The sequence below is a fragment of the Sorghum bicolor genome, chromosome 10, assembly GCF_000003195.3.
Source record: "Sorghum bicolor cultivar BTx623 chromosome 10, Sorghum_bicolor_NCBIv3, whole genome shotgun sequence".
Lineage (NCBI taxonomy): Eukaryota > Viridiplantae > Streptophyta > Magnoliopsida > Poales > Poaceae > Sorghum > Sorghum bicolor.
The window spans coordinates 34,217,920-34,238,525 of NC_012879.2; the positions used below are offsets into that span (position 1 = coordinate 34,217,920).

General features: G+C 41.4%; 1 protein-coding gene and 1 pseudogene across 1 annotated transcript; one reads left to right on the forward strand and one right to left on the reverse strand.

Annotated features, from left to right (window-relative positions):
* LOC8085334 lies at window positions 429–9,520 on the reverse strand (annotated as a pseudogene).
* On the forward strand, window positions 9,519–9,938 carry LOC110431133. Its single transcript, XM_021449840.1, has one exon. The coding sequence runs from the start codon at window positions 9,519–9,521 to the stop codon at window positions 9,936–9,938; it is 420 nt and encodes a 139-aa protein (XP_021305515.1).

The following is a 20,606-nucleotide window of genomic DNA, read 5'->3' on the forward strand; positions in this document are numbered from 1 at the left end:
ACGTACTTTTCTTTTCTCATAAAAAGCAACCTTGAAGTCATAGAATTCCTTAAGTACTGAAATAAATGACACAATTTAGTTACAATACGACAAAAGAAATAAAAAATGGAGGTCTTGTAGCATAAAGGTAGTACATACTTTGCTCTGGACTGTCATACATTTTAATTATGCCATTTGAATCCAACAAATGCATATTTGATGTTCCTATTGATGTTCTCAGTTCAAACTTTCTCTAAAGATCTACTTCATTGGCTTGCGCCAAATTCTCAGAATTCGCATGCAAGTGTATCATAATTTCAACATCATTGCCGCCTCTCTTTTTTTCATAACTCTGTGAAATTATTATGATTAAAAACTAGCGGACAACAATCATTTCATGATTAAAACATACTATGTAATCAATTACCTTGATGAATTTGTCTTCTCCGTCCATAAAAGTTTTAAGCTTCTTTTCATAATTCTACATCGAGATCTTCACTGGGAGCTCACTTATTTTTAGTGTAGTTTTGTCAACAACCTTTATGATACCACTAGCGGTATAGGTAACACCTGATTTCTTGGTCTTGGTAGTTTCGTTTTTGACACTCACTTGTCCCTGTTGGTTCATGTACAGAAAATAAAACACCAACATTAGATTTTTTTAAGACAAAAATAAAAACAGAATTGTAAAAAAAAGCATGTATTACTAACGTGGAAATGTCTGAACCATGGTTTCATTTCTTCCAACGTCTCTGCTCCCTGTATCATTAGTTTCAATTTGTGTACAAAATCTTTGGATTGTAACAAGGAATCTTTGTGCTCCATCCGGTACCAATTCCTTCAGCTCCATTGACTAAATCATTGGAAGGACTGGCAAATACCTAAAAAGTGACTACCAGGCCTTAGCTACTTATTATAAAGGTCAAATTGCTGAGGATGGATGGAGCAAGTGGTGCCTAGTTATTACCATGAAGGTTCAATTGATTGCCCATCTTCACTCAAATAATCGAGCAGAATATCATCACTTTCATTAAATATCCTGCGAGTGATACTTGATAACTCTGTGAAGATATATCTAGCACTAGCAGCATCTTTGCCTCCCTAAAATGAAAAACAAGCATGAATAAAATGTTTAACAACTAGTTTTCTCATAGTGGCTTGTTAACTCACCTCTAATCTTGTACCAAATTGCCCATTGGGACGCAAAAGATTGATATTATTGCTTCCAACAAAATCTTGAGCCATTCTTACTATTGTGTTTGATAGATTTTCTTTACCGTGATGATAAGCAGAACATTCTGCCACAAACGCGGCGAACTGTGCCACCTGTGATCAAGTAGTAAATTAGCAATATTATAAGGCTAATTTAGAGAGAACATGACACATAAATCATAATATGGCAGCCCAACCAGAGGCTCAACCCTTTTCTACTTATAAGCTAGGACTGAAGCTTTGGAGTGGATATGATTCTCATCATCATAGACTATATGGAACAAGCTTGAGATTGACCACCCACAAGACAAAAGTTTCAAACAAGCTAGTCTACCTTTATATATTCAGGAGCCAGTATACATAAGGAAACTAAAACTAAATATAAAATGGCAATCCAATCTAAAGAAACTATGGAATACAAAAGATCGAAGCCTACCATATTCTCGGCCATAGCGCCGACTGATATCAAAATATGTGGAAAAGATTCATATTAGAAAAAACAAATGATAGTTGGGATGCCATACCTTTGTTTCCTTGTTCAAATTTTTCTTAAATGCGCTGAACATTATCTTTCTCTGCCCTTTTTTAAATCCATCTACCATTGATGGTATAGACCGATGCATGTCTAATACCTTGTATAATGTGAGCCCTTTCTTAATGAAGTCAAGGATTCTTATCGTTTTCCCAGTTTGAAGAAGTACACTTTCTTCAGGATGAAATTTTTGTTATCACATTAATGTTGGTCCTTAAATTAACCCAAATGAATCTTTAAAAATAATATCAAGACTGACCTTGCAGTTATGAAGAAAGTTATAAATCCATTCCTTTCTTTCCTCCACTTTATGTTTACTAAATGCTGTCTTGATAGCCTTATCATCTTCTTCATTCACCCACACAAAATATTTCTGATGGATGTCAATATCTTTGAAATATTGCATACCTTCTTTAAGTGTCCTCGTGCCTAACCCCTGTATATATGAAAAAGGTCCAAGTTGAAGACCACATAGAAAAAATGAAATGATTAAAATTTGAGCAAAAAAACACACCTTATAGTACTTTATAGACCATTTACTTAATTCTGTCTCATGTATACTTTTCTCCCATGCCGTATATGTAATGCCCGATTCTTTTCCCTCATGGTGCGGTTAAGAAAATTTTCCACTAGGTAGCATAGATCACACCTTTGTGTGCACATAACCATAAAATATCTAAGAAGATAGTTATCACTTCATAATAGTTTAAAATGCATCTTCCAGTGATATCAAGGTACTACCCCCTTAAGACAAGGTTGGTTAGGGGACATTAGAGACTAATTCTCCTATCCTTTTTCGACACTACACATCATAGTCTTTTAAATTCCTTGTACCAAGTCTCTTAATCCAAGGTTGGTTTCAACACTAAGTTCCATCTATTGGTACCTTTATCGCAATTAAGTTGTTTCACTCTCATATTGTATATGTAGCTTTGTAGCCTTTGGTGTCATCTGATCCTCGTACGCAACTCTTAATCCATGAGTATCAGCAATGACATATATCTCTATTAAAATTCTCTAAATGGGATGATTATCTTGAACAAACCAAACACTTGATGTCGTTATTGATGTTCCAGTCATTAACCACTTATTCTCCCTGTAGTTCTTTAATTGGGCTACCCCCCTTAAGAAAAGTCAACTAGGGGACCAAGAAAGGTAGCTTGCATGTTTTCCAGACAAGTTAACTAACATTGAGAACATCTGACATCCCAAAGAACTTTTGTGCAAGAGAACAAATAGGATTTCTGAAATTTTCTCATGATATGAAAACACCATTGTAGTAAAACAGGTATAACTCTTATTCTGTTAATCCAATAGAGTTGTAGCTTATACCGTTAGAAAACTTATGAAATTTCCTACAACTTTCATTTAGAATACCTCCTTAGGTTTTGTATTTAAGCTTAGGTAATAGCCAAACTTAAAATCTATCCTGACAATGTCTCAACAAAGGTGCAGTAATCTTCCAGAAGTTATATCTCAAGCTACTTAACTCATCTGGAGGTGATCCTTACATTTTTAAAAATCTTAGCAAATACTTTTCAAATTTTGTATACAACATTTTCCCAGATTCTGACTTTAACTTGACTGAAAATAGGAAATGCCAGATCTATCTAGATTTTGAAACAGAACAGAAACATCCAATTGTAAATGTCATATCTCAGGTTCTACTTCTCCAAATGAGTTCCAGCTTATACTATTCGAAAGCTTAGAAAATTGTCTACAACGTTTCTATAGAACACGTTTCCAAATTCTATAGCTATATTTGTCTCAAACAGTAGTCAACCGAAACTGGTCCAGATTCCTAACAGCACAACTGTATCATCTTGTGATTTTTGTAACTTCTAAACATAATAGCTATGAGGGTGATTCTTGCGGTCAGAGAAAGATCTTGAAGTCTAGTTATTCCCAGAAAAATTTGAAAACTTTGTACGAACCGAACTTGAGACACACCAGAATTATTGCAGACTGCTCCAGAAAATAACAAGGGATAGAAACAAGAGATAGCCAAACCCAACTACTTATTTCATTAATCCTTATGCCTTAGACATATAAACTAATGAAATTGTGAGGAAATCCCACAAGATCATTGCACTCATTACAAAGATCCAAATCAAGCATAAACATAATAACAAACCAACTAAGCATTAAAGGTTCACACTTCACTCAACTTGCGATACTATCGTTCTCTTCATAGTAAGGGTAAAGATCCTAAAACTTATATTTCAAAGACGCAAGAAGGTGGTAAGAAAAGGTTCTAATAGCATACCAAATCAAGGAGTGAAGATGAGAACAAGTGCTTTTAAAATAAGCAACAAGGTAGAGACAAGTAGCAAGGATAGGGATATAGTATGGATGAAAATACCAAGGTTTATAGAGCAAGGATTTTATGACAATTCCAAAACCTTAAGACGACCAATTTCTAACTAGGCTTGCGTCCTACAGCCAGCATTGCTTTGATACCACTTTGTAATACCCGATTTTAAGATCAAAACCAGATATGCACCATATGTGAGTCTTAGAAGTCAAATCTCACATATAGCTACAAATAAGGGGTAATATCAAAAGACAATGCATAAATTATATAACGTACATAATAAATTAGAGATAACATTAAGCAGCTTATAGCGGAAGTAACTCCAAACTTCGGGTACTAACTCCACTCTATAGGATCAAACTAACTGGTTGATCACAAGCCTAACTTCTTCTGAGGTTTGGGGGAAATAGCAAGAGTGAGTCCATGTCGATCTCCACAAGTATAGCAACTAGATTGTATATATCCCACAATCTCACGATCAAAGTGACATAAATAATGTAAAACATTAAATAATAAATAATGAGCATATTTAACACACAAGAATCATCATCGTTGATGCAAGAATCTCCAAGGCCGCTCTTGACCGTGAGCACGGCTAGTATACCAGTTTTTAACACTCTACAGAGGTTGCACATCTTTAACCATGAGTCATGATTTACCCTTTTGCCCGAGGCCCGTCGACCTCTTAACCCACTACCAAGGAAGGTCGGCAGGGATCACTATGAAGCCTTTCAAAAGTTCGTCTAACATGTTAGGGCCGCAAGGTTTCCTTTGCGCGCAGATATAGATACCCCCTTCCAAATGGCACAATGACGCGCAGCCTATACACATAAGGACAGGGGCTCGCACTATACCCAAAACGGTTCAGCCCCTCCACCCTTTCGGGTAACCTCTAACAAGCTAGAAAAGGAGCTAAAGCCAGAGCCATTATAGCCCTCATGGTTGCACTGTTGTCCATGGTGATCACGTACAGACAAATCATCAAGTTGCTAAAGAGTCATTTTTATCGTTTATTACTTAACATTAATCTAGTCACACGATAATGGTCACAGAAATAAAATCCAAATACTATACTTACCTTAATCCAATTGGTTTTGCTGATCTTGCTAGTTGTCCAAGTACTGATCTTATTTGTTGTAGCACGCTCAGTCACCCACGAGTTGTTCACCGTCTATTCCCGATCATCAATCATCAACATACAAATAATCGGGACCAAACATACACGAAGCAAACAATAGAAATAAATTAAAACATTACACCAATCAATAGAAAAGTTTGAAAACTAATCTACGCATTGTTGCGAGCACACAGACATAAAAAGCACGCTAATCGGAGCCACGGAGAAACAAAAACGACAACTGGAAGATTGTTTTTATAAAAGAGAGAAAACTTTAAGCTTCATCTATTATTTTAACAATATAAAAGCATGCATAAGATATTTCAGGGGATATATCCAAATAAAATTAAGTCAAAACACAATTTAGTTTAAAAGAGCTACTCATGTTTTATTTATATAAACAATGCTGTATAATTTAGTCAATTTAAACTTGGACATGCAAAATATAAACTGATATGGGTATAAACTAGTTTAATATGTGAAGCGTGTTTAAACTTAACAAATTATAAATAAAAAAAACATATTCATGCCATAATTCATCGTATTAATATTTATGTATAAAATACCGGAGCTTAACATCTATTTTCCTTTTAATTAGAAACTAGTTGTATTTATATTAATCAAATTAATATAAACTCAATAAAGTCATACATATGTGATATGAAGAACGTTAGCACTATCTTGCAGTACGAGATGGACACTATGAGATCGGCTTGGAGTGGAGACAATATGGATATATGAGAACGTGAGAGTGGACTTCTGAAAAAAAATAGATTAAAAGGCTCACCGGTGATTTTCGATGTCAGGATTTAACACCGCTCGGTGGCGATGAAATTGACGTCAACTGATTTTGGAGAACGTGGGCATGAAGACAAGTTTTGCATCTCTCGACAACGAATGCAGTATCATGGAGAAACTCCGAGTGGTTACGGCTCCCACAGCCATACAAATGCATCGACGAAGACTATGCACAACGTCGCAACACGGGCTTGGCGGCAAGACAGATGCTTAGCATGCCTAGCGTGGCTTCCTTCAGTCATGGCCAGCGACTGCTCAATGTCCAGAAAACAAACATTGAGACATTGCATCCTTCGTAGCAACTGGTGCTGATCTGCATCCTCAACAACGAGGAGCAGTGATTACCATCAAGGTATATACACACATAACAGAGATAGGACAAATGTGCAGGAGATCGAAAATTGGCAGTAGATGAACCTGTACGAGGTTGGCTTCCTTACAGTAGCTGAGTCTTCACCTATCTCGGCAGTGAAAGCTTCACAAGATATCAAGTTGCCGAGCACCACACCGGAGTCCGAGGAAGATGTATGTGTACATCACGGCAATGGAGGAAGAAAATATAAGAGATTTCTAAACCAGAGGCTCTTTTTGTGTTGTTTTGGTTTGCCCAACTAGCGATATGGTACAAATCAATGTTGCACCCTTCATCTTTAGTAATGAGCCTAATAAATATTAAAGCCCATTAATAAATTAAGGCATGAGTCTTTAGGAATTATTAAGATTATTGCACATAGGCATTGACGTTGGAAAAAGAGTAAGAGATTTATTATTTTTAGAATTAATTATTTTTATGGATAAAATAACTCTTGAAAATCTAGAATTATTATTTAAGCCATGAAAAATACTTCAAAAGCTCTGAAAATTTGGGGAAAATTCTCAAAGATATTATGGAACATGAAGAACCCAAGTTCAGTATTTGGAGCTCATGATATGATAATTTGGAGCATCTAAAAATTAGATTATGCTCCACGGAAAAGGCTAGAAAAATTCCCGTGAAGTTATAGAGATTGTTTGACGGATGAGAACTGAAAGGAGTGATTTGGGTGACAAAGAAAAGATTTCTAAGAAGCTCCAAATGAAAGCCTAAGCTGAGAAACAAGGAATTTGATTATAGAATAATATAAAAGACATATCGGATAAGAAGATCGACCTACTAAACGTATTTTAAAGATTTTGCTCACTCTCAACATACAAAGGAGCAACAACAAACCTCGCATAAAACATATGCACCAGTATGTATGCACAACAATGTTGCTATACCCTATGATAAATTTTAATTTAATGAAAAAAATATATTTTTCTATGTTTTCATGAACACAAAAATACAAAATTAAATCAATTTCACCTATTTCAAAAAGGAACAAAATTTTAGGGTGTTACAGTATACTCGTTTAGTGTATAGAAAACCTGACTTGGACATTCCCCAGTAATCCGTAACCTAAACAAGTTTTAATCCGTGACATGGTAAGTTTTATGAGTCTTAATAACTAAAACATTAAAAAAATGTTAAAGCAAGTAACAAGTGGCGTACCTTTACAAGTGGGGTAACTAAATCACACAAAAAGGATTTGGATTTAATCTTCAGAAGGGAAGGCCAAAAAACATGAAATAAGTTAATGATCAATCCTTTAATATGAAATCCATCTGGATCCTGGTCGGTCATGACCATAACTTTACCATATCTCAAATCCTTCAAATCCTTTTCATCATTATAGTGTTTTTTGTAGTCTAAACCAATAATCTTTCTCATATTGTTAATTTCCTCATTGTCCAAGATCTTTTTCAAAGACGCATCTCTCACATTCAGTAGCTTACCCTTCAATGCAAGAACTCCAAAGTAGTCCCTATGAACAGAACCTAGCTGCAGAGGAGAACAAAACTTACTCAATACTCTTGTCAATATAAAAGGAACATTTGTGCAATGAAATGTGCAATCAACAGTTACTAATTGCAGGGGAACTTCAATATAAGAATAAGAACAACGTGGAAAATAATTTTTCTAACATCTTCATCTAATCATTAACACATATGTGCACATATGAAACTTGGGATTCCCAAATACAAGTCCGATTATAACTTTTTATCCTAAAGACTCAAGTCCGATCATAACCTTTAATCCTAAAGACTCAGCTGACTAAAAAAATCTGAATCAAAACCTTTTTGCCTCGATTAAACTATTGGATGAAATTTGAGTTTTTCATAAAAATCAAGGAAATTTGGGACAGACCACACTAAATCACTAAATCTGCCATTGATACTTGGTGTATCAAAATGGACTTAATTAATAAAGGGTTGGGGTCAAAGTCTAAAAGGTCATACTAGAAAATACAAGAATTTGCTAAAAACGAGTTGGAGGTGTTAGAAAAACAGGAGGAGCTTGATGTGCTCAAGCTGGATATAAAGTCTTCCATTCAATCTAAGTTTCATGGAAGAGAAGGATATGGCATAAGGGATCTAATTCTATGTGGTTGTTGAAAGATCATAACAACTCTGAGTACTTTCATAGAATAGCTCATGGTAGAAAGAGAAAGAACACCATTTCTTTGCCTAAACCATATTGAGATCATTATTGAGGGGGATGCTGCCATCGTGGAGCATGCTTCTTAATATTATAATTTGTGCTAGAATGTCTTGGGCACAAGGGGTTTGACAAGAGATAGTGTGAACGGACTACTTCTGGCACTAATAAGATTGATGTGGCTAAAAAGAGATTCTTTTGGCAAGGTCATTTGAAGCGGAAATACCACTTGATCAAATGGAATGAGATCACTAAACCCAAAAACAAAGGAGGGTTGGGGGGTCACAGACCTAAGGAAAATGAACATCAGTCTCCTATGTGAATGGTGGTGGATGGTGGTGGCTGAGAATGGATGTGGAATATGAAAAGATAATATTAGGAAGAAATAAGAATACCAACATGATAAGTGGTGTGATCAAGTCTCCTTAAAAGACAAGTTCCTCAATTATATGATATCAATGTTGAACAAAACGTTCTGTTTCTTTTATGAAACAAAGAAGTTAGCATCTCTCTTATAGAAGATGGCTCAATTGAGAAGGTTACTGTTAGAATATAATTATAACAGCCCATATTGGGCTTACGGATCATTGGCCTTGTACTCCTAGCCTGACTTGTATTAATACCACATTGTAACTTGTAGATGTACTGCAAGACTTCTAGGCTTTATAATGATGGTCACCCCCTTGGTTAGGGTGTGCGGTGTTTCTACATGGTATCAACCTAATTATGATTTTTTCCTTCGGCTCGCACCCCCCACCCCTTGCCCGTGCGACCTCTCTGAGGCCGTGCGCCACCGCACCAGGCCACGCCGCCCCCAGGCCACGCTCAGGTCGCGCCGCCGCTAGGCCACGCTGCCCAGCCGCGTTGCCTCCCTCAGGCTGCGCCACTGCCAGGCCACGCCGCCTTCTGAGGCCGCGTCGCCGATCCAGATCGTGCTGCCTCCGATCCAGCCATGCGATCATCTTCTTCACGCTGTGTCGTCATGACGACTCCGGCCACCGACTCTAGCATGTCCAGCTCGACCTCCTCGGCGACCTCTGGTGACGCCATGGCGGACGCCCTCGCTCCTCCGTTCTTCGCCGCCTACGTTGCCATCAACGTCAAGCAGCACGTGTCGATCGTCCTCAGCTTCGAGCGCCCCAACTTCAACAAGTGGAGGGCGTTCTTCACCGCCCTCTGCACCAAGTACGGGCTCCTTGGCCACATCGATGGCACGCTGCGTGCACGTCCGGCAGATCCTACATGGTCTCAGCCCGATGCCTGCATTCGTGTGTGGATGTATGGCTCTGTCGATGATCCTATCCTTGACCTCGCTATTGATGACGCCGACCACGACGCCTGCGCCCTCTACGTCTCCATCGAGGCCTTGTTCCAAGCTAACAAGGAACTACGCACCGTCGTCCTCGGCCAAGAATTCCACAGCATGTTCCAGGGCGACCTCTCTGTCGACGCCTACGCCAGAAGCTGAGCGCATGCTGCGCACCTTGAACAACACCGTTCGCACACTTCTGGTTCATGCAGCCATGCCCCGATCTTATTGGGTGGTGGCTCTCTCCGCTGCCACCGCCAGCCCCCTCCGCAGGCAGCGTGGCTGCTCCTGCAGCCACTGCATCACGGAAAGCAGCACCGCCTCCTCTCCGCGTCTACACTCGGCGTCCTCGTCCGACTCCACCAGCGGCCGCCGCTCCTGCAGCTGCAGCGGCAGCACCGGTGGCGGCACGGCCGGTCCCAGCTCCTCCCTCCTGGGAGACACGATCCCAGATGGCATCATTACCACCGCCCATCCAGCAGTACAGTTTCACTGCAGATTCCACGACGCTGGCTTCCCCGCTGCCCGCCAACTCACGTGCTGCAATGGCGGATCCTAATTGGCGGGCGGCCATGACCAACGAGTACAAGGCACTCATCGACAATGGCAAGTGGGTCTTCAATCACAAGTACCATGTTGATGGCTCTCTCGCCCGTCACAAAGCACGGTGGGTCGTTCGTGGTTTTTCGCAGCAGTACGACATCGATTACGACGAGAAGTTCAGCCCGGTTGTCAAACCGGCCACCATCCACATCGTCCTCAGCATCGCTGCTTCTTCATCCTAGCTGATTCATCGGCTGGATGTGAAGAACGTGTTTCTCCACGATCATCTGGATGAGACTGTCTAGTGCCAACAGCCACCTGGCTTCGCCGACCCGGCCACCCCCGACCACGTCTGCCTCCTGCAAAAGTCCCTATACAGACTTAAGCAGGTGCCCAGGGCTTGGTACCAGCGGTTTGTCGGCTTCGTTCAACGCTCCGGCTTCACTGCTTCCGTCTCCGACACGTCCCTCTTTGTTTACAAGGAGGGCGCCGACGTTGCCTACCTGCTGCTCTATGTCGATGACATCATTTTGACTGCTTCGTCGCCTGTTCTACTTCAGCGCATCATCCGGCTTCTTCACTCTGAGTTCGCCATGATAGATCTCAGGGAGCTCCATCACTTCCTCGGGATCTTTGTCACGCGGACCTCCGATGGCCTCTTCCTCTCCCAGCGACAGTATGCCATGGACCTCCTCCAGCGTGTCGGCATGGCCGAGTGTCACTCTACAGTGACTCTTGTGAACACTCAGGCTATGCTCTCAGTTACGGATGGTGCTCCGGTGGCTGATGCTACCCAGTACCACAGTGTGGCTGGCGCTCTACAGTACCTCACGCTGACTCGTCCGGACCTCGCCTATGCCATCCAGCAGGTGTGCCTCTTCATGCATGACCCGCGTGAGCCTCATCTACCGTTGCTCAAGCGTGTCCTCCGGTATGAGGAGGGCACTCTGTCCACCGGGCTTCACCTTGGTGTTGGCGGCATCGACAGTTTGATCGCTTACTCCGATGCTGATTGGGCTGGATGTCCGGACTCTTGGTGCTCCACTTCAGGCTACTGTGTCTTCCTTGGTGACAACTTAGTCTCTTGGTCCTCTAAACGACAAACTATGGTTTCTCACTTGTTGGCTCCGACAGCTGCTTCAGGAGCTCCATGCGCCCATTGCTTCAGCAACAATCATCTACTGTGACAACGTCAGCGCCGTCTATATGACTGCCAACCCAGTACATCATCGTCGCACGAAGCACATTGAGATAGACATCCACTTTGTTTGTGACAAAGTGGCCTTGGGACAGGTTCGGGTGCTCCATGTCCCATCGTCTCATCAGTTTGCGGACATCATGACTAAAGGGTTACCTGTACAGTTGTTTCCTGATTTTAGGTCTAGTCTTTGTGTTCGTGACAATCCCGCTTAGACTGAGGGAGGGTGTTAGAATATAATTATAACAGCACGTATTGGGCTTACGACCCATTGGCCTTGTACTCCTTGCCTGAATTGTATTAGTACCACATTGTAACGTGTAGATATACTGCAAGCCTTCTAGGCTATATAATGAAGGTCACCCCCCTGGTTAGCGTGTGCGGTGTTTCTACAGTTATGTGATATAATGATGATTGTGATAGAGCAAGATGCAAGTTCCCTCAATTATATGATATCAATGTGGAACAAAACTGTTCTATTTCTTTTATGAAACAAAGAAGTGAGCATATCTCTTTTAGAAGATGGCTCAATTGAGAAGGTTACATGTTATCTTATACCACAATACTAATGATGATTGTGATAGAGCAAGATGGGAGTGGGAAAATTTGTTAACTTCTCTATCAAATCTACTTATAAGAAGCTATGTAGGGATGACTATGGGCCTAACTTCAAACAAGTTTAGAAGGCTACGATACCTCTGAAATATAAACTTTAAAATAAAAATGGAAAGGTGATGAATCAGACACGGTGAAGGAAACTGTAAGTTTGGTGCTAATTGTAGTCCCATCAGTTTGGAGCAATTTTGGAATTAGTATCATTGGATTAAGTTTGGTGCTAATTGTAGACCCAGCAGTTTCGACCAATTCTGGACTTGAATTCATTGGATTATACCAAAGGGTAAATCTGTCTACATTTTGGGCTTAGGCAACTGTTTGCTGGGTGCTGTGGTTAACTCCAAATGCCACATGTTTTGATAACAAGAGGATTAGACCTCCTAGTCAGATCATGTCTTATGTGTTTTGACAACCAGACGTTGGATTGCTTGGCACGCTTGGACAGGTGTTTTTGCTAGTTCTGCTGGTTGGTGATCCCTTAGTGATTAGCCTAGTGGCCAGGATTAACTTTTTTATGTTTCATAGAGCACCAATAAAATTTGGTTTTTAAACTTATGTTACTCACATGTTGTCAATAAAAAAGAACATATGTGCAATCAAATGTGCAAACAACAATACTCTTGTTAATAAAAAAAGGAATATATGTGCAATAAAATATGCAATCGACAAACTTAAAATTGTAATACTCACAGCTAGATCTTTTGCCGAGTCTCCTTCGGTAAAAATCAAAGTGCATTTCTGAGAGTCCACTCCACCAGCACGAGTTGCATCCTGAAACTTCGTTTGATTTGCTTCAATGTTCTCATCCTCTTCTTTAAGTGCCCATGCAAGTGTCTCCTTTAAAGCACATCTAAATATTTCTTTAAAGATAAAAGAATGTGCCACTGAAATTTTTTTACTTCATATTAGCAATACACGGGCATCAAATCAACATACAACCTATATTATTAAGAAAACAAAACCACAAACCTTGAGTGAGAATCTCCTCGAACTTAGCATTTCTGAGAGCAGATCAATGTAAACTTCTGCATTATATGTTTACTTTATATTAGCAATATGGAGGCTTATAAGCAACACAACTTACATTTTAAAAAAAACACACACACACAATCACATACCTTGCAACTGTGGTTCACCATAAAAAAATGGATAGTCCGCATTTATGAAGGCCCATAAGTGGCTCTTCACGTCCTCAATGTTCTGAACATTCTTCATTTTCCTTTTGATTGAACTTTTCAGATGTTCTTCAACATGTCTTGTGATAGTATCAAATTGAACTCCTCCCTCTATTACAACACCATTAACAAAGTTGAACTGAAAAATTACAAAGATAGTGAGTTGCAAAACAAACGCAGCCGATAGAGAATATAGCCTACATAACTTTGGCTAGGAACACAAACCTCTTGGTATTGGCCATTTCTGGTTAAAGTAATACACACCTCCCCAGCAAAGGATAACTTTTGTTATACACTAAAATAAAATACAAGAGTAAATAATTAAAAAACAAACATATGGTTTTGTTTATCCTAAATAAAACTTATGTTTTTATGAAAATTTTAAAACTTTTTGATGTCTTCTTGGAAGGAGATGGCAGGTACAAATCCACATAACTTGAAAAATTATTAGTGAGCAAATGGCCATCTAGATGAACCTTTAGTTTCTGGTTGTTTCTTCTTTTTTAAAGTGCAACCAGATCTACCACCCTTTTTCTCATAAGGGCTGCCATATCATCTTGAAGCTCATTACTGTAAAAACTCAATGTGGTCCAATGACACCCATTAGAGCATTTTGTGATTTTAGCATTTCTTTTCTTCCCAGGTTTGCCATAAAAAACCTAAATTTGTGTTGAATAAGATATGAAATTAGTGTTTAGTTAAGTCATTTTAAAAAAAATTAAACTTACACCTTTTATGCTACTACTAATTTCTAAACTAAGTAGAGGTTAAATAAACAATACACATTAGGTGACAACAAAAGTAGTAAACACAGGCTATCATAAATCAAACATTGTGACACAAATAAAAATTTATACTTGTATTAAAGTACTCCCGCCGTATCGGATTTAGAAGTCGATTTGGACAAGGTTTGAGTCAAATATTGGGAATATAAATCATCAATAACTTTTAAATTGTTGAGTTTGCAAATGTGAAAAATTATATGAATAGATTTGTCTTGAAAAATACTTTCATAAAAGTATATCAATATCATTTTGTCCCAAATATTTTATAAAAATAAGATGTCAAAGTTGTGTATTGGAGACCATGTCACTATTCTAAACGACTTCTAAATTCGATACGGAAAGAGTATAGATTTATCTACCTTTTATCTAAAAAAACACTCTAGAATAGACCCTAACAACAAAATCATACTCAATCCATCCATCCCAAAATATAGCAACCTAGGAGGGGATTGGACACAACCTAATATTTTGGGAGTAATTAACATGGTGTAACACCCCAAAATTTACAATTTTCCAAAATAGGATAAATTGTTAAATTGTGTATTTTTGTGCCCATAAAACATAGGGAAAATAATATTTTTCATTATATTAAAAATTATTATAGGGTTTAGCAACATGACTGAGCATCCATGCTGCCGCATTTTATTTTGTCTGAGTGGTTATTTTGAATTTCAAAAAGGTTTTCAAATTTTCTTGTAAACTAATTAAGCAAAGGTTTGAAAATAGAATTAGAAAAGTATTTATTTTCTCTTCCTCCCTCTCCGTGGATTTCGGCCCGAAGCCTTCCTGCGGCCTGTTTTCTCCCCCTCCCTCCTTCCTTCTCTGCGCGGCCCAATCCGCGGCCCAGGCAGCCCAGCAACCGCGCGCGCATCTCCACCTCGCAGCAGCCGCTGACAGGGCGGTCCCGCGTTCCGTGTCACTGCCAGACGGGGCCCACCTGTCGGACCCGTCTTCTACTCGTAACCAAGCAGGACTCGGTGAGGTTTCCGCTGCGGCCACGCGCAAACTGTCACAGAACCGACCAAATTAATTTATATAATTTAAGTAAGGAAACAAGCCACATTTCAATCATAAATTACATAACAAAGCTGCAGTGCTCCAAAAACACAGAAATATTTACCAACACACTCTCATACCATACAGAGACTACCATAAAATTTTCAGAGTAAACTAAGCAGTGTAACAAGAGATATGCATTTATCCACAAATAACAAGATTAAATCCTTAATAAATATTTTCCCAGAAAACATGGTTCATTTTATATTTTTATTAAAAAACTAGCCATCTCAAAGAATACCACAAAATTTATTTTACAATTTTTGGACCTCAGAAACAGGAGATATGATTTTTGCAAGAAAGCCAAAAATCATGATTTTGAATAAAAGAAAAGGAGGGAACGAGGGGACACTGACAGTGGACCCCATCTGTCGGGTCCTTCTTCCTCGCGGCCGAGGCGACTTTCGCCGGCGATTTCTCCGCGACGGCGAGGTCTCTGGCCAAACCAAGAGCACCAACGTGATCCCCAAACCCTAGCGACTCGATTGACCCCCTTTTTCCCACGGCGGAGCCACCGGAAGGGGCTCACCGTTGACGATGGCGGCTCGGCGGAGGTGCTCGGCGTTACGCCGGAGCCCTCAGGCCGGTAGAGCGCAACCTAAGGCCTTCTACAGCACCAGCGGACTACGGCGAAGCTTCCTAGGTACACAGCTTGGCCTGGATCCTCGTGAAACACGCTGGCCACGAGAGCACCCATCTCCGGCGGAAGCACGGCGGCACTGCGCACCGTGTCCGGCGACGGAGAGCTTGGTAGAGCATCCACTAAGTGGCGCAAAAGCTTGCTAATGACCTAAGCTATCTCTAGAACCTAACCAGAGACGACGAGAGGCTTCACAGGGCTCGGCATTCAGTTCGCCGGAGAAGAAGGTCACGGCGACCCGATTTGGGGGAAGAAGGAAATGTCGGCTCACCGGTGGGTTTCTCGGCGAGTTAGAGGGTGGAGCTTGAAGAGCGGTTCATGGCGGAGCTTTGGGTGAAGTTTGGTGGACAATGGCGCAGCAGGGAACGCGCGCGAGCTCGCCGGAGTAGCTCGCGAAGAGAGCTTCCGGGCGGCCGCGTTTCAGACGAGAGGGCCGAGGCAGAGCGAAGTGGACGCGTCCACTCTGCGCGGGGCGACGCCGTGGAGGTCATGCACGCGACGAGAGCTGACAAGCGGGGCTAGGAGCGGCGTACGAGCGACAATTGGCGACGGAGCTCTGCCGCCGGTTGGCCACGTCGACGAGCTCAGATTGGATTCAGAAGAAATGATGCTTGCGTGACAGAGCAACTTCACCGATGATTATCTCCCAAACCAAAGCGAATTAGAAGATGGTGCAGTTGACAAAGTTGGAGTTCCAACCGAGATCTACAACTTTGTCAATTGGAGCAAAAGCCAAATCGGCCTGGATTGAAAGATATAGAGTTTTCAAAATCGATCAAGCAAACTGGTTTCGTTCCAAGACTTAGAAAATTTTCTAAGTGTTGGAAACAGCCCCAAATCTGCCTTGTGGGTCACTTTTGAGCTATTTGTGGTCATTTTCATGAGATGGCCATAAAACAACTTTTGTTCCTTATAAACTTTGCTACAACTTTGCTGTAGAAAGTTTTGACATGCAAACATTTTATGAAACACTTTTTAAAAGCCTAAGCAAAAGAGGTTTCTAGGGCCTATTTTCATAAGTATGACTTAAAGGCATATTTTGGAGAAGTGACCAACATGAACATTGTTCCTAAAGTCAAGTTAAGCATAGATAAACTAATTACCAAGGCATTAAGCACAAACACAAGCATGGTTCACTCAAACATAAGCATAGGAATCCTATTTAAGCAATTCAAAACACATTTTTGCATAGAATAACATGGCTCAAAAGAGATGATGATCATGATATGCTTTGAGTAGATGATGATGCTTATGCCATGCACATGATCAATGCAACCATAACACTGGGGTGTTACAGCCCTCCCCCCTTACAAAAATCTCGTCCCGAGATTTGAAAGCTTACTGATTTTCGAAGAAGGTTTTGTAAACTTCTCTTAAATAATCCTCCGTCTCCCAAGTGGCATCTTCTTCCCCGTGGTTACTCCACAACACTTTGTAGAGTTTAACCACACGATTACGCGTCTCCCGTTCCTTGCGATCAAGAATCGCTACGGGTTTCTCCTCATACACCAGGTCGGACTTCAACTTGATATCTCGAATTTCCACTCGCTCCTCCGGTACACGAAGGCACTTCTTCAATTGTGATACGTGGAATACAGGGAAAATAGCCCGAAGCGCAACTGGAAGTTGAACTTTGTACGCCACGTTCCCTTTCTTTTCGAGAATCCGATAAGGTCCCACATAGCAAGGTGCAAGCTTTCGCTTGACTCCGAACCTTTGTACACCCTTCATCGGAGACACCTTGATGTACACATGGTCACCAACCGAAAACTCAATCGGCTTCCTTCTCTTGTTGGCATAACTTTTCTGACGAGCTTGAGCAGCTTCCAGATGTTGCTGGATGGTACGGACTTTTTGCTCTGCTTCGTTCACGAAATCGATGCCATAAAATCTTCGCTCGCCAGCTTCTACCCAATTCAACGGAGTTCGACACTTTCGACCGTACAAGGCTTCAAATGGAGCCATCTTGATACTCTCCTGATAACTGTTGTTGTAGGAGAACTCAGCTAATGGCAACCACTTAACCCAAGAACCTTTTGATGAGAGAGCACATGCCCTCAACATATCTTCAAGGATTTGGTTAACTCATTCAGTCTGACCGGCCGTTTGGGGATGATAAGCAGAGCTACGGATTAAATGTGTACCAATTTGCTCATGCAGACATTCCCAAAAACGAGCAGTGAACTGTGGTCCACGATCGGATATGATTATTCGAGGCACACCATACTGACGAACAATGTGCTCGAAATACAACTCCGCATACTGATGGGGACGATAGTCAGTTTGAACTGGAATAAATCGAGCAACCTTGGTCAAACGATCTGCAATCACCCAGATGGAGTCGTACCCCTTAACAGAAATTGGGAGTCCACTGATGAAATCCATGCTGACTTCTTCCCATTTCCAACCAGGGATCGACAAGGGTTGAAGTAAACCGGCTTTCATGTGAACGGCCTTCACGCGACAACAATTGTCACAACGAGCGACAAAAGCAGCTATCTCCTTCTTCATCTTTGTCCACCAAAACAACGGTTTTAGACAATTTGGATGAATGAGCTTCAGATAAGATCTGATTTCGCAGCTCGCGGTCTTTTGGGACCACAAGTCGATTCTTGAACCAAAGAATTCCGTTCTCATCGACCCGGAAATGCTTGGTTTCTTCTTCCTTCATTTTCCTCTTTATATGGTGGATGCCTACATCTGTCCGCTGCAATTCGATGACTCGATTGCGAATGGTACTCTCCAGAGGAATCTGGTTGAGCACAAGTGGATGCATAAGATGTGACAACAACGGATCTTCCACTTGGATTGAGTGACAGTGCTCCTTCCGACTCAAGGCATCCACCACTACGTTTGCCTTGCCCGGATGATAGTGCACTTGGAGATTATAATCTTTAATCAACTCAAGCCACCTTCGCTGTCGCATGTTCAGTTCAGGTTGAGTGAAGATATACTTGAGGCTCTTATGATCAGTGTAGATATTACACAGATTACCCAGCAAATAATGCCTCCAGATTTTCAAAGCATGAACAACTGCTGCCAATTCTAAGTCATGAGTAGGGTAATTGACCTCATGTTTTCGAAGTTGGTGTGAGGCATACGCAATTACGCGACCCTCCTGCATCAACACACAGCCTAAACCAATACCTGACGCGTCACAAAAGACATCGAAGGGCTTCTCGATATCATGTTGAGCTAGGACAGGAGCTGATGTCAGCAATGTCCTCAACTTGTGGAATGCCTCTTCACACTCAGGCGTCCACACAAACTTCTCATCTTTCTGAAGCAGACGAGTCATTGGCTTGGATATTTTGGAGAATTCCGAATGAATCGACGGTAATATCCGGCGAGACCAAGAAAACTCCGAACCTCGTGTACCGATGTTGGAACTTTCCAATCCAGCACCTCTTGCACCTTGGCTGGATCTACTGATATGCCTTCTTCAGATTAGACATGGCCCAAGAAAGGTACTTTCTTCAGCCAAAACTCGCATTTGCTAAACTTGGCATAAAGCTGATGTTCACGCAAACGTGACAACACTACACGCAGATGCTCTGCATGCTCCTCTTCATTGCAGGAATATACCAAGATATCATCAATGAAGACCACCACAAACTTGTCCAATTCGGGCATGAACACCGAATTCATAAGATACATGAAATGAGCAGGTGCATTCGTCAGACCGAAGGACAAGACAAGGTACTCATACAACCCATACCTTGTCGAGAAAGCTGTCTTAGGTACATCTTCAGGACGGATCTTGATCTGATGGTACCCAGATCGCAAATCAATCTTGGAGAATACCTTAGCTTTAGACAACTGATCAAACAAGATATCAATGCGAGGAAGAGGGTATTTGTTCTTGATGGTCACCGCATTTAGGGGACGATAGTCCACACACATGCGCAAAGATTGATCCTTCTTCTTCACAAAGATAGCTGGGCAACCCCAAGGAGAAGAACTAGGACGAATAAGACCCTTCTTCAACAACTCATTTAGTTGGGTCTTAAGCTCAGCTAATTCATTGGGTGGCATCCTATAAGGTCTTCTAGAGATAGGAGCGGTACCAGGAATCAATTCAATCTTGAACTCCACATCCCGATCCGGAGGAAGCCCGGGAAGATCATCAGGAAACACGTCCGGAAACTCGCACACCACCGGAATATCCTGAATAGCCTTAGATGTAACTGCATTCACAGTGCTACGGATTTGAATATCACGAGGGAGTTGCACTAGAAATGCCTCCTTGGTATTTGGGTCTTTCAACATCACTACCCGAGTGGTTGTGTCGATAAGAACTCCATTACCACTCATCCACTTCATCCCCAGAATTACATCTATGCCCACACCGGGTAGAACAACCAAATCAGCAAGAAACTGACGGCCTCCTATTTCCAGAGTTGCCCCCAAAACCACTTGATTGGTGGAAATATCATTTCCCGCAGCACTAATACAATAACTGCCTTTATCAAGTGTAATGGCCTTGATGCCATGCTTAGACACAAATTTAGAACTCACAAAGGAATGCGATGCTCCAGAATCAAAAAGCACGAGTGCATCATGTTGATTGACCAAAAACTTACCAGCTGTGACTACCTCATCAGCAGGGATTGCTTCCACAGCGGTGTAGTGAACACGCCCCTGACGGACGTTCCCTTGGTTGCCCTTCTTTGGCGGGTAAGGACAGTTGCTCTGCCAATGCCCGGTCTGATTGCAGTTCCAGCACGGACGGTTGGCAGGCGGAGTCTTGGCATACTTGGGACCCGTGTTGCCCCTAGGAAGAGCAATAGAGTACCCCTTGCGAAAACCCGTCTT

Coding starts and splice junctions, on each gene's coding strand:
- LOC110431133 (XM_021449840.1), top strand. CDS start 9,519: ATGGCGGACGCCCTCGCTCCTCCGTTCTTCGCCGCCTACGTTGCCATC.